This window comes from Monodelphis domestica, chromosome 4 (assembly GCF_027887165.1).
Source record: "Monodelphis domestica isolate mMonDom1 chromosome 4, mMonDom1.pri, whole genome shotgun sequence".
Lineage (NCBI taxonomy): Eukaryota > Metazoa > Chordata > Mammalia > Didelphimorphia > Didelphidae > Monodelphis > Monodelphis domestica.
Genome location: NC_077230.1, coordinates 360,915,135 through 360,929,005, shown reverse-complemented (window position 1 = coordinate 360,929,005; position 13,871 = coordinate 360,915,135). Strand labels below are relative to the sequence as shown.

Here is a 13,871-nt window from a genome sequence, read left to right as displayed (position 1 = left end):
CCTAGCCTGGTGCCTTTGGAAGGGCTTGGATGGATCTGAGGCTTTAAATGTGGTTTTCCTCCACTCATTCTGAGCTCTGTGTGCCATGACTTGATATGGCAGTGCTGTGCAATGGAGTCAGGAGGTCTGAGCTCCGGCCTCAGTCCTGGACATGGTACTTTATCTCTCTGACCCCAGTTTCTCCATCTGTGAAGTTCACATAAAAGTCTATTCACTACTTTGTGGAAGGCACTTTGTGAACCTTCAAGAACTCTGGGAATCTAGCCCGGGCTCAAGCCTGGATCGTTTGTGTCGCTCTCCTCCTCGGTGACGTGCATCGTGGAGTCGTCACTCTCTGTGCCGAGGAGGATGCTTTAGGTGAATGTTCCGGAGAGCCATTATGAGTCTGGCCCTGGCGGGGTCACGGGGGCTGAATGTGTGTGTGGGCGGCGCTGGGGGGTGTTCGTGGGGAAATAGATTTTCAGGCTGCCCTAATCTCCGCTCTCTTCCTCCGTGCTCAGGTGGCCCCCAGGGCCCGGCCCGCAGCCCCATGGAGAGTCTGAATCATCTTTGCTGAGGCCATGAGGGGCTACCATGGCGACCGCGGCAGCCAGCCCCGCCCTGCCCGCCTGCCCGACTCGCCCATGGACTACGGCCCCTCGGCCCCGGGCTCCCGACCCCCATACCTCCTGGGCCCAGGCGACCCTTACCCCACGGACCCCCGCTATTGCCCTTCCCGGGCCGGTCCAGGCCACCTGTCCCCCGACGGCCCCCTGAGTCTGAGCGAGCCTCCTTCTGCAGGTCCTGACGGGGGGCTGGGACCCGGGCCTGGGCCTGGCGGGGCAGGCAGCAGCACCTTCCCCAGGATGTTCCCTGGGCAGGCTCCCTTTGATGGCTGCGAAGACTGCGTGGGCCACCCTCCAGGGAAGGTGGCTGCCCGCCTGCCCCCGACGCTCCTGGACCAGTTTGAGAAGCAGCTGCCTCTGCAGCAGGACGGCTTCCACACCCTGCCCTATCCGCGGGGAGTGGCCGGGGGCAGCGGCGGCCCCGGGCCCGGCCCTGGCGCCGGCGGGGCCGCCCCGGAGCCCCGAAGCGAGAGCCCCAGTCGCATCCGCCACCTGGTCCACTCTGTCCAGAAGCTCTTTGCCAAGTCCCATTCCCTGGAAGCTCCGGGGAAGCGGGACTACAACGGGCCCAAGGCAGAGAGCCGGCCTGGCGCGGGATCGGGGAGCGAGGGATACGCCGGCCACCATTCCCCCCACGGGCCCCCGCACCACCACCACCACCACCACCACCACCACCACCACCACCACCAGTCCCGCCACGGCAAGAGGAGCAAGAGCAAGGACCGCAAGGCCAACGGGCGGCACACCCCCAAGTCCATGGGCTGGTGGAGCTCCGACGACAACCTGGACAGCGACAGCGGCTTCCTGGCGGGCGGGAGGCCCCCGGGAGACGCCGGCGCCCCCTTCTGCCTCGAAGCGCCCGACGGGACCTTCCGGGACCTGAGCTTCAAGGGGCTCCCAGGAGGGCCCGAGGGCCGGTGCCTGGCCTGTACTGGCATGTCCATGTCCCTGGACGGGCAGACGGTGAAGCGTAGTGCCTGGCACACCATGATGGTCAGCCAGGGCCGGGATGGGTTCCAGGGGTCTGGGCCAAGCAAGGGGCTCCTGGGGCCTGAGACCAAGGCCAAGGATAGGAGTTACCACTACCTTCAGGTGAGGTGCTAGTAGGGGGAGTGGCCTGCTTGGGGGAGGCGCCCTGGGTCCCCATGCCCCCCCTTCCCCTCCCCTCCCCCCCCTCACCCTTCCTGCCCGTGCCCACTCTAGTCATCTCTCCATTAACCACGTGGCACAGCTGGACTCTCCTCTGGCCTGGGCTCCCCGCCTCGTTCCATGAAAATAACAGAGTCCTTTGCGTTTGCTGTGTAAGGATAATATTAGAAAATAAGTGCTGAACAGTTTTGAACCCGTATTGGCGAGTTTTCCCATTTATTTTATGTAGCTCGCCATTATTTATTTTTATTTTTTAAACCCTTACCTTCCATCTTGGAGTCAATACTCTGAGTGGTGAGGGCTAGGCAATGGGGGTTAAGTGACTTGCCCAGGGTCACACAGCTGGGAAGTGTCTGAGGCCATATTTGAACCCAGGACCTCCTTTATTTATTATTTTTATAGCGGGACTATGTGTGATATGGAGAGAGAATGGAGTGGGGGGACCTGCGTGGGGTGCGGGTGGATGTTTTTCTCTGCCTTGAGTCACCTTTCATCACTTTAAGGCCAGTCCTGGCAGCCTTGCTGAGGGATTAGCAGACTGAAGGCTGAGGGGACTCAAATAAAGGCCTAACAAAGTTGATTGGAAACACCCTGAGTAACCCACTTTGTGGCCTTGAGGGACTTCCTGGGAGACGCTTCCCACCTGGCTGAGGGATTTGGGAGTGGGCAGGGGCTACTGGTCAGCTCCTTCCGGTTATGGCTTCTTTGGCCTTCCGGATCCCCAGGGTGGAGGGGAGGTAAAAACGTCGAGCCTCCGACTGGATTAGAAGAGCTTCGAGTAGGGCAATCCTTAGAGTGAGGCGACCTTCCTTTCCCGGAAGTCTTCGCTTCCATCCCACTTACTGCCTTTGCTAGTGGGCTCCCAGCCAGGAAGGGGGGGGCTGTAATCCAAATTAGTTTGTGTTGAGGCGACCCACTGAGTCCTTTTCTGAGGGGAAGGTCAATAGAACTCCGCTGGGAACTAGGGAAGAGCCTGCCTTTGGGCTCCCATTCTGGTCATCCCTGGCTGGGACAGGACTTCTGCTGAGAGGCCAGGGCTGTGCGAGGCTAGGGTTTGTCACCCTGGGCCCATTCATCCTAGGACATGAAAGAAATTTAAGGCGGAGAGAAGCATGGGATCACAGACTTAGAGCTGGAAGGACTCTTAGAGGTCATTTTGTCTAACTTCCAAATTGTACAGAGGTGGAAACTGAGGCCCACCAAGATCATAGCAGGGCTGGGATTTGAACCCAGGTCCCATTCCAAATCCAGTTCTTGTTCCCCTTTACTCTAGTGATATCCTGGAATGAGCTTTCACACCCAAATTCTGGCTTCAGCCCCATTAGTCCCAACTGGGTCATCATGGAGCCTGACTCCTTCGCCCCTAGCTGGGAAATATCTTTCCTTTGTCTTGGCCCTCCACAGTACAGATGGAGTTTTACTAGTTTCTAAAGATTTGGATTAGCTAGAGGTAGAAGGAGTCTGAGAGACCACCTAGTCTGCCCCTTCCCACCATTTTACAGATGAGGAAACTGAGGCCCCAAGAGGGGAACGGCTCCACTGAAGGTCATAGATGCGGCTGTGTTGGCATTTGAGTTCAGCCCCTCTGATTTCAAATCCAACCATTTTTAATATACTACATGGCTTTCCTAGAATGACCCAGAGACCTCAGAAGGCTCGAGTCACACAGCCTCATATCCTGTCCTAGGATGTCCTTGGTTTCCCCCTACAGCTCATCATAGATTCTCTGCTGGTCAGTCCGTATCCCCTCTAACACTGATGGGCCAACAGACAGCTTCAGCCAGAAGACATGGCACACCTTTTTGCTCCTTGAATCTCTCTGGTCTTGTTTCAGAGAGATTCTCTCCTACCATGTCCCTCCCTAGTTTGAGGACTGATGTTCACATAGACACACAGATACACACAGACAGACAGACAGACAGACAGATACACACACAGAAAGACACACACACGGACACATACAGACACACATTGTGTCCTATCTGACACACACATACTGTGGTCCATTTTTTCCTTAGGTGAGTGGCAGGAATCCTAGAATTAAAGGATTATAATTTCACATGATTTAGAATCTGTTAGATATTTAACAACCAACTCCCAACTCATCCAACCCCAACTGATGATGTGTGCCATGCTCCTTGCCTCGGCCATAGTGGTCTTGGCCACAAAGATTCCCAGTGATGACGCCACCTCGTAGTCCAGTTAGTCTGAAACACGGGAGTAAAAAAATAGGAAATACATCTGGTAAGGTAGAGGGAAGTCCATTTATGAAGGGCTTTAGAGGTCAGAGTGAGACCCTTGTATTTTCATTTAGAGGTTCCAGGGCAAGATTGCAGGATTTTGATGTAGAATTGGAGGGGAGAACACCTGAGAATCCAGGATGGGCTGCTTGAAGCCACAGAGAAGTGAAATAGAATACAAAGTTCAGGAAAGAGTTAGTAGCAGAAGCACAACGAGGGTGGAGTGACTAGAATTTTGCCCCATGGTGCTAAATTTAAAGGACATCAATAGCATTTACAATCCTTCATCATCATAGAAACCACAGAGCTTAGAATCTAGTTAATAATAAATAAACAAATAGAATAATAATAAACAAACTAGGAAATAGCCAGATGATTAACTATAATTTCTTTACCCTCTTCTCTCCCTTCCAAAGTGCAGTGCCTTCTTTCCCTCTACTACCCTTCATTCCTGATTTGTAGTATTCACTTATTTCTCAAGCATAAATGCTCACATTGAAAATATTTTTAAAAATTTTATTTAAAACCCTTATCTTCTGTCAGCATCAGTTCCAGAACAGAAGAGCAGCAAGCTCTAGGCAATTGGGATGAAGTGACTTGCCCAGGGTCACAAAACTAGGAAATGTCCAAAGTCATATTTGAACCCAGGTCCTCCTGACTCCAGGGTTGGTACTCTCTACCCTGTGTTACCTAACTGCCCCTCTCACTGAAAATTTAACAATTGGCTCTCTTGTTTGAATTGGCTTCAGTACATTTGTTTAGAGCTGGAATGGACCTCAGAGAGACCAACTTGTCTGAAAATTTAATAACTGGCTCTCTCCTGTTTGAGTTGGCTTTAGAGTTGGAAGGGACCTCAGAGAGATCATCTTGTTTGAGGGTTCTTAACCTTCTTTGCTATTTGCCATGGAAAACTGGTGAAGCCTGTGGACTCCTCATTTTACCCACTAGCCAGGTAGAGTCACAGGCCTGAAGTCACATGGGAAATTGAGGAATGGGGCCAGAATTTGAAATCAGATCTTTTTATTCCAAATTTGGTGCTCTTTCTCCTCTTGTAATTCATAAAAATAATAACCTGGCAATTAGGGGCAGTTAGGTAACAAAGATGGAGCAAGGACAGATGTCTACCGACTGTCTGGGAATGGTCCCTTCATCTCAAACACTTCCCTCCTCAATGGATCAGGCCATTTAAGTGAGTGATGGCAGCCCAAGGATCTTCTGAGGCCCCTTTCTCTGTCTTGGATCATCACGTTAAGGCCAATATTGGCAGTCTTGCCAAGAGATTAGCAGACTGAATATGAGGGGACTTGGGTTTTATGTTTTAATCCAATAAAAGGCCCAAGTTGATTGGACATGCCTGGAGTAACCCTCTTTGTGGGCCACAAGGAATGTACCTGGTAGATACTTCCCACCTTGCTGCTGCTTGTGCCAGCAGAAAGACCAGAAGGAGGGTCATGAGCTTCTTTAGAAGAGGGTGGGAGAGAACCATAGGGTGAGGAGTCTAGGGCTTCTCCTACCTCATTTAAAGGGCAGAGCTAACTGAGCATTGAAAGAAAGGAGTTTGTGAATGGAAGGATGGAAGTGTATGCATTTTGAGTTGTGCCAGACTTGTGTTCAACTTAGCAAGAGATTTGGTGATCACTGGTGGGGAGGGAAGATGGAGAGATGGGAGGAAGTGAGGTCCTAAATATGGAACCAGAGGCATCTCTGATCCCTGGGGCTCATATTATGGGCCAGGATGCAGGATTTCTGAGTTTGTTTGGGGGCTGCCTCCTTGATTGGTTCCCTTTCCCTTATCCTTTCCTCCCTCCCCATACTCAATTCTTTCCCTTCATAATTGTTTCCTTGATTTTCACCTAGAAGAATGGTCTGGGCTATGTAGGGAATTCCTTAGAATCAGAAATGGGGAAAAGGGAACAGAGATGGGAAGAGGAGAGGGGTCTCTTCCTGATTCTCTCTAGAGCCTTTTGCAGACTGAAGGGGGATGGACAGACTCCTGGCCTCCCCTGGGCCCTCCTTCTTAACATGCACCTCACAGGATCCTGCAGAGGGGAGCGAAGGATGCAGCTGCCTGTGATCCAAGCAGCAGTGGGAAGGAGTGGGGGCATACTTGCTGCTTAGGCTCTCTTCCTGAATTTCACTTATCTCCCTCAGCCTGGCCTGTCTCTGTTCCCCATATTTCCCTCCTCCTCACTCCCCTTCCCCATGAAATTTTCATTTTTGGAAAAGGATGGGGCAGGAGGTAGGCTTAGTTGAGGTGTGATTCCTTTGGAGGGAGACACCCAAGCTTGCTGTGGGGTGCACTGCAGGGCCATTAGGGTGGGGCTTTCTGTATTCCTTGGGGATTCTTGACTGCCCTCAACTCCTCAGGTACTTACAACCTCTCTGCCCAAAGGAGGGTGGGTGGGGGAGAGACAAACACCAAAACGTGCAGTCCAAATAGAATTCCAAGTCTCCATCCCTTCATCGAGCTTCCATTTTTCTTACTGAATTTCCACCCCTATGCTGAGCCCCATCCCCCTTAATGGATCCCTGTTCCCTTCACTGAGCCCCCAGTTTCTTTGGCCAAGTCCCCATTTCTCTCACTGAAACTCCATCTTCCTACTGTACTTCTTGTCTCCCTACTGAGTCTTTATCCTGTCTGAGCTTCCATCTCCTTCAGTAGGCTTCTGCTCACTGGGCCACCCCTCCCTGCCAAAAACCTCCTTCCTTAGATATCAGGAAGGATACTCCCATCTCCTTGCTCAGCTGCCAGCCCTTCTCTGGGACCCTTATCTCATGACTCAGCCCACGTCTTCTTGCTTAGTGCCCATTCCTTCACTGAGCTGTCTTGGCCTCTTGCCTCACTAGGGCTGTGAATTATCCCCATCCCCCACCCCCTATTTGTCTCAAACCAGTTCACACAAATTGGAAATATGCAAATGTTCAGCCTACCTAATGACCTTGTCAGCCTTCCTCCTGCTCCCTGGCCTGGGTCTGATACACATGCCCAGTCCCCAGGCAGAGAAAGACCTTTGAAGTCATCATTTTCTTTCTCCATCCCCCCCCTCCTCCTCCCAGACTGTTGCTCTCGATGCCAAAGATCTCTGGAGAAGAGGTGTTAGCATGTTTCTTTGGTCTCTTTTCATGCTCTCAGTCATTTCTAAACTCAGTTCTCCTTGCTACCCAATTCCATTACTATTTTTCTGTGTTTGATAGAGGACAGAGATGGACAATGGGAAGAAAGCTCCAGAAATAGGGGATGCTGGGACTTGGGGAAGAAAGAAAGGGGGATGTGTGTGCACATGTGTGCGTGTGCCCTTCCCCCCATGTGTGTGGGTAGGGGGGATTACTTGGACAAGAAGAGAGCAGGAAACCAAGAGACCCTTCTTCCCTTCTCTGTCTCTTCTTTCTTCTTTTCATTTTCTTCTTCCTGTATCTATTTTCTTCTTCCTCCTCCCCCTTTATGACTTCTTTCTTCCTCCTTATTCTAATCTCTTCTTTCTTTTCCCTTCTCACCTTCTCTCCTTCCATATTATTTCCTCTCCCTCTTCACATTCTTCCCCTTTTTTCTTTCCCTCCTTTATTCTTCCCTTTCCTCCTAGTTATCTTCCTCTTCATCTTCTTTTCCTTCCTTCCTTTTTCTTCCAATCCTTATCCTCCTGTTCTTATCCCTTTCCATCTCTAGTTTTCTCCCCATTTTTTTCTTCCTTCTCTCCAGTTTTTTCTTATTCTTCAATAGCAGATAATTGACGAGGTGATTGAATGGAAATCTGAATATTTGAAAAAATGTTCTTTGAACTCATTCCCAGCTCTATGCCCAACTACCCAGCTTCAGGCCCACCCAGTATCTGCTTTGGAAAGAATGGCAGGATCAGCTACCACCTTCTTGGATAACATAGTCCCATAGAGCAGAAAGAAAATCCTCTCTCTGGGGTGTTGTAAAATAATGGAAGCATAGTTGGAAAACTAAAAATCTACTGATGCTTTTTCATAAAGTAAAGGTGACCCTGGACTCCAAAATTTGGTGACCTGACCAAGCTGGAAAGGTTTTAAGGACAGTACTAGTAATGGATTATGGGTCTGTCACTTGAGGACAAGTCAGATTAAGTACAGTGGGACTCATTATCAGAAATTTGTTCACTTGGGAATGAATTCTTTGGCCAAGGTCACCTAGATACAAATTTAAAATGGCCCCCAGTCCTGTGTGTCCCTCTTCTGTCTCTATGGTGATAGTGGTGAGATGAATGAATAATAATAATAAGAAAACCCCACATTTATTAAGCACTTCCTTTTTACCAACCTTTGCTGAGAGCAACAAGGCAATGATTTGGAAAGTTACAGGAATGGTGAGTGGAGGAGCCTTGGGGAATTAACACATCCTTTGGAAAAGCAATGGCAATATTGATTCAATTAGTGTTCCAGAACTAGCAAAGGTGGGTGCGGGGTGCCTGGAGGGCTACATGTGCTTGTGGCAGAGAGAAGATGCCTAGGGAATACATTATGGCTGAAGCCTACAATTGGGTATATGAAGTCATGTGTGACATCATTGAGGACAGCAGGACTTCAGAGTGGTAGTTCCTAAAATGAAAGGTCAAATCCTCCAAGGCATATCAGAAAAGGGAGGTGGAGGGTGTTAAGAGGCACCATTTTTGAAAAAAAACATCTACCTACATTAATTTAATTGTTGAGATTCTTCATGTGCGATTTTTCTATGATGATCAACTGACTGACTCATACCCACTTGCATTGGCATTATCTCTACAAATGAAACTAAAAGGATGAAGTTACAGTTCAAGAGAAGTATGGAGCTTAAGTTCTCCTTGGAGAGCCATTGAAAGAATTGACAAAGTTGGCTTCAATCTTTGCCCTAATGGTAATTACTTAATGGGATTCTGGGTCATCTTGATTGGCAGTACTCTTGGGGAAGGGAAACCAATAGCCTCCCTGAAGATAATTATGGCTCATATGCTAACATCTGTTGCAGAGGATGAACTGGTGGACAAGTTCTGTAAAGAACTTCATCAAATGTTCCCAATTCAGCCAATTAAATGCAGTTTGGTGATGTTAGTCCAAATGTGGGTGGGGGAAGGGGAGGATGGATTATGAAAAATATATTGAGAAACACACTTTAATGTAAAGGGATGAAGTCACCAGCTTAGGGCAGACTGACAGAATTGCAGGGGACCTTAGAATCCACTTAGTTCAATGTCTAACTGGGCAGAAATGCCTTCTTATGATAGCCCAGACAGGTGGTCAACTGATCTTTTTGCTTGAAGCTTCAAGTGAGGAAGAATCAACTGCTCTTCAGGAGACCCATGCCATATATGTATAGCTTCAACTCTGGGAAATTTTCCTTTTATTGAGCCCAAATCTTTTCTTTTTATTCAGGTAGGAAGGTGGTACAATGGATAGATCCCTGTGCTCAGAATCAGAAAGCCCTGAGTTCAAATTTGACTTCAGTTACTTATAAGTTCTCTCTTAGGGAAGTCACTTAATCTATTTCCTCAAGTGTGAAATGGGAATAATAATAATATCTTCCTTCTAGGATTTTTGTCAGGATCAAATGAGATAATATTTCTCCTCTTCTTCCTTTCTTTTCTTTCTCCCTCTCTCCCTTCTTTCCTCCCCGTTCCCCTCCTTTTCTACCCCCCTTCTTTCCCTTCACCCTCATTCTCTCTTCCCTTCCCCTTCCCTTCCCCTTCACTTCCCCTTCCCTTCCCCTTCCCTTCCCCTTCCCTTCCCCTTCCCTTCCCTTCCCTTCCCTTCCCTTCCCTTCCCTTCCCTTCCCTTCCCTTCCCTTCCCTTCCCTTCCCTTCCCTTCCCTTCCCTTCCCTTCCCTTCTCTGTCCTGTCCTGTCCTGTCCTGTCCTCTCCTTTCCTCTCCTTTCCTCTCCTCTCCTCTCTTCCATCTTCCTAAAATCTTGGTAAGCAATAGTTTTGTTTATCAGTCTAGTGATTGTAAAAATGGGGAATGAAATTAGTCTAATGTGAATTGCTCTTGATAATAATAGTTAATAATTACCATGTGCTAGGCACTGTTAGGTATTTTACAACTATCATCTCATTTTATTTTCGCATCATCCCTGAGAGATTAGTGATACTATTATTCCATTTTATAGTTGAGGAAATTGAGGCGGACAGACTTGCCCAGAGTCACAGCAAATGTTTGAGGTCAAACTTGAACTCAGATCTTCTGGACTCCAGTCCTAATGCTCTAGCCATTGTACCACCAAGCTGCCCATGACTTTGTGATGAAACTGTACTGTCTCTTTGCAATCACTGCTTTTTTTCCAGTGCTCATTAATCATTCCTTTAATAATACATCTTGGAGTTTTGCCATGAGCCAAAGTCAAGCTCATTGGACTATAGTTTGCAGACTTAATTTTCTTCCTTTTTTTAAATCAGCATAGTTTTGCTTCTCTTATGTAGCACATCTCTTGTTCTCTACAGTTTTTCAAAGATGATTATTAGAGTCTGTGTAGTTGCCTGGGCCAGTTCTCTTAGAGCCCTGGGATGTAGTTCATCTTAGACCTGATGGTGAGTTCAGGGAAATATAGGCACTCACTGTTTCTCTACTTAGGTTTTTAACTCTGATTCATTTTTATTCTGTCTTTTCCAGTCAAAAGATTATTGCCTTTAGTAGAGAAAATAGAAGGAAAATAATAGTCAATCTTCTTTCCATCATCCATTAGCATCATCCCATTTTCTCCAAGAAGTGGCCCTATCACTTCTTTCATTCTCTTCCCCCCCAATAAAGCTTTTAAAAACTTTTTTAGTATCTTTACTATTCTTTGCTAATCTCATTTTATTTTGAGTTTTAGTGCTCCTGATGCTATCCTTTTTTAAATGAAAAATTTCAAAATTTTCAGTTCTACATTTTCTACTCCCCCCTCTCACCTCAATAAAAAACCCCAAGAAATGAAATCCTTGTTACTCACAAGTATGGTGTAGGTAAATAGATTCTGTCATTGACCATGCCCCCCACCCCCAGATATGTATCAAACTGTCCTCTGAGTCCACCTCCTCACTATAAAAAGGTGAATAGCCATTTTAAAGCTTTATTCTTCTGGAATTGTGATTTGTTATTGTGTTGATCAGAGTTCACAAGGACTTCAAAATTGTTTGTCTTTACAATGTTGCTGTGCAACTGTATAAATTGTTCTCTTGATTCTGCTCACTTCTTTTGGCATCAGTTCATAAAAGTCTTCCCATATTTCTCTGGAACCATTCCCTTCATAATTTCTTATGGCACAATAGAATTCTATTACATATATATGCAATAATTTGACTATTTTCCAATGGAGGGCATCTCCTCAATTTCTAATTCTTTGTCACCACAAAAAGAGCTGCTATAAATATTTTTGTACAGATGGGTCCTTTTTTCCCCTTTCTCTGACCTTTTTAGGATACAGACCTAGTAGTGAAATCACTGACTCGAAGAGTATGCATAGGTTTAATAGCTTTTTGGGAATAGTTCCAAATTACTTTCAGAATGGTCAGACCAATTCATAGCTCTACCAATGGTGAATTAATGTACCTATTTTGCTGCAGTTCCTCTAACATTTGTCACTTTATTTTTTGGTCACCATTGCCAATATGATGGGTGTTAGGTAGAACCTGAATAATTCTAATTTTCATTTCTCTAATTACTGGTGATTCAGAGCATTTTTCCCCACAAGGCTATTTATGAATTGGATTTTTTTCTCTGAAAACTACCTATTCAAAGATGTTGACCATTTGTCAATTGGGGAATAGCTTTTCTTTTTCTTTTTCTTTTATACCCTTACCTTCTGCCTTAGAATTGATACTAGGTATCAGTTCCAAGGTGGAAGAGTAGTAAAGGCTGGGCAGTTAATGACTGTTACACAGGTGGCTCTTCTTCTTATAATAAATTTTAATATGGCTTAAAAATGAGATCTTTTATCAGAAAGACTTGCTGCAAGATCCATTTCTGCCCCCCCATGCACATGTGCACACGCACACACACACACATGCACATACACATTTACTTGCTTCTCTCCTATTAGAACTGTTAGGTGGCACAAAGAATAGTGAAGCAGATCTGGATTCAGGAAGACCTCAGTTCAAATCCAGTCTCAGACACTTATTAGCTGTGTGACTATGGGCAAATCATTAAATCCTATTTGCCTCAGTCTCCTCTGTAAAATAAGTGGAGAAAGAAATGGCAAACAACTCCTCTATCTTTGCCAAGAATACCCAAATGGGGTCATGAAGACAGAACTGAAAAGACTAAACAGCTCCTAATTTTGGCTGCATTAGTTTTTTCTGTTCAAAAAACTTAATTTTACATAATCAAACTTGCTTATTTAACCTTCTGTAATCCTTTCTATCTCCTTTTCAGCCACAAATTCTCTAGATTTATGAATTTTGGTTGTGAATTCTTCTCCTATAGATCTATGGGAAAATTCTTCTCCCATAGATCTGACCAGTAACTTATTTCTTTCTCTTTTAATTTTATAAAAAATAATTCTTGACACTATTTTTACAAGATGCTGCCATGCTTTGTTATTTATTCTGTTTCCTGCCCTTGCTTCAATCTTTTGTACTTGACTTTCTTTAGACTGCACAATGTGTTTATTCTTTTATCTTACCTTATAAATTATTATTGATGTTATCATTTTTATATTGCCTTCTTTTCCAAATATATCCTTTCCCTTTCCTATATCCAGTGTATATTCCTTGTAACAAATAATAAAAACAATAGGAAAAAAGCAGTTCAACAAAGTTATTCCAGACCTATAGTTTTCTACCTATTTAAGTAAGGGAAGGAGGGTGCATTTTCTTATCTCTTTTTTTTGGAGCCAAGCTTAATCATATAATTAATTACATGCTATTCAGTTTTTTTCCCTTTTCATTATTGTTTATAGTATTTTCCTAGTCTTGCTTGCTTTATTCTACATTAGTTCATATAAATCTTTACATGCTTCTTTAAATCATTCTATGCTCCATATTGTTTGGCAAATCAGTATTTCATTTCATTTATTGTATGTTTCTTAAAAATTGAAGCCTGTGCATCCACATTGGCCACTTTGGACAACTCCTTATTTTCTTCTTTCATCAGAATTGTTTCTTATTGTGTCTTCAGAATTTAATTCTTGAGAGTTTCCTATCCCTTCCTAGGAATCCTACCTGTTCTATATCTGAACCCTTTGAAAATGCTGCTTTCCCTACATCTACTGTGCCCAGTTCTCCTCCTCTCTATCAGAAATTCCAAGTTAGAATCCTCACTTCCCCCCAAATCTCCATCCATCATTTCTCTTCAGCACCCAATTCCTCTTTGTTGGTCAGAATTAGGTCCAGAATAGCAGTTATCATTGCAGCACTTCCTCTTTCTGTAAGATGAAATTATCATCAAGGCAAGCCAAAGAATTATTATTAGCTCTTCTGCTTTGGGCAAAGATAGAGAGCTCTTGCAGCTGTCTGAATAATTGAAGTTCTTTCTCACTACTCGCTCTTGGGCCAGGGTTGAGATACATTCCCTGAACTCATAATTCAAGCCAGTGAACATATGTTAAATATCTTGTTCATGCAAAGCATGTTTTTGGGTACTGGGGAGGCAAAGATGAAAACAAAAATATAGTCCCTGCCTTCAAGGAGCTTATATTCTCCTGGAGAGAAACACCATGCACACAGATAAGTAAATATAATTTGAGAAGAGAGTACAATGTACTAGGGGGATTGGGAAAGGTTTTGTATGGAAGGTGGCACTTCAGCTGAGTTTTAAAGGAATCCAGGGATTATTCTAAAATGTGGAGGTGAGGGGAGAACACCTGAGAACCCAGGATAGGATGCTTGAGACTACAGAGAAGGGAAATGGAATGTTGAGTTCAGGAAATAGCTAGTAATATAAGCACAATTAGGGTGGAGTGACTAGGATT

General features: G+C 45.5%; 1 protein-coding gene across 2 annotated transcripts in view; it reads left to right on the top strand.

Moving 5' to 3' along the window:
* Positions 1-13,871, top strand: part of DLGAP3 (DLG associated protein 3) — an 87,673-nt gene that overhangs the window by 38,504 nt on the left and 35,298 nt on the right. For both annotated transcript variants that reach the window (XM_007492768.3, XM_007492769.2), the window contains exon 3: positions 501-1,697. In XM_007492768.3, the coding sequence (XP_007492830.2) occupies positions 561-1,697 (1,137 nt within the window). In that variant the 5' untranslated portion in view covers positions 501-560. The remainder of the gene's footprint in view (positions 1-500; positions 1,698-13,871) is intronic.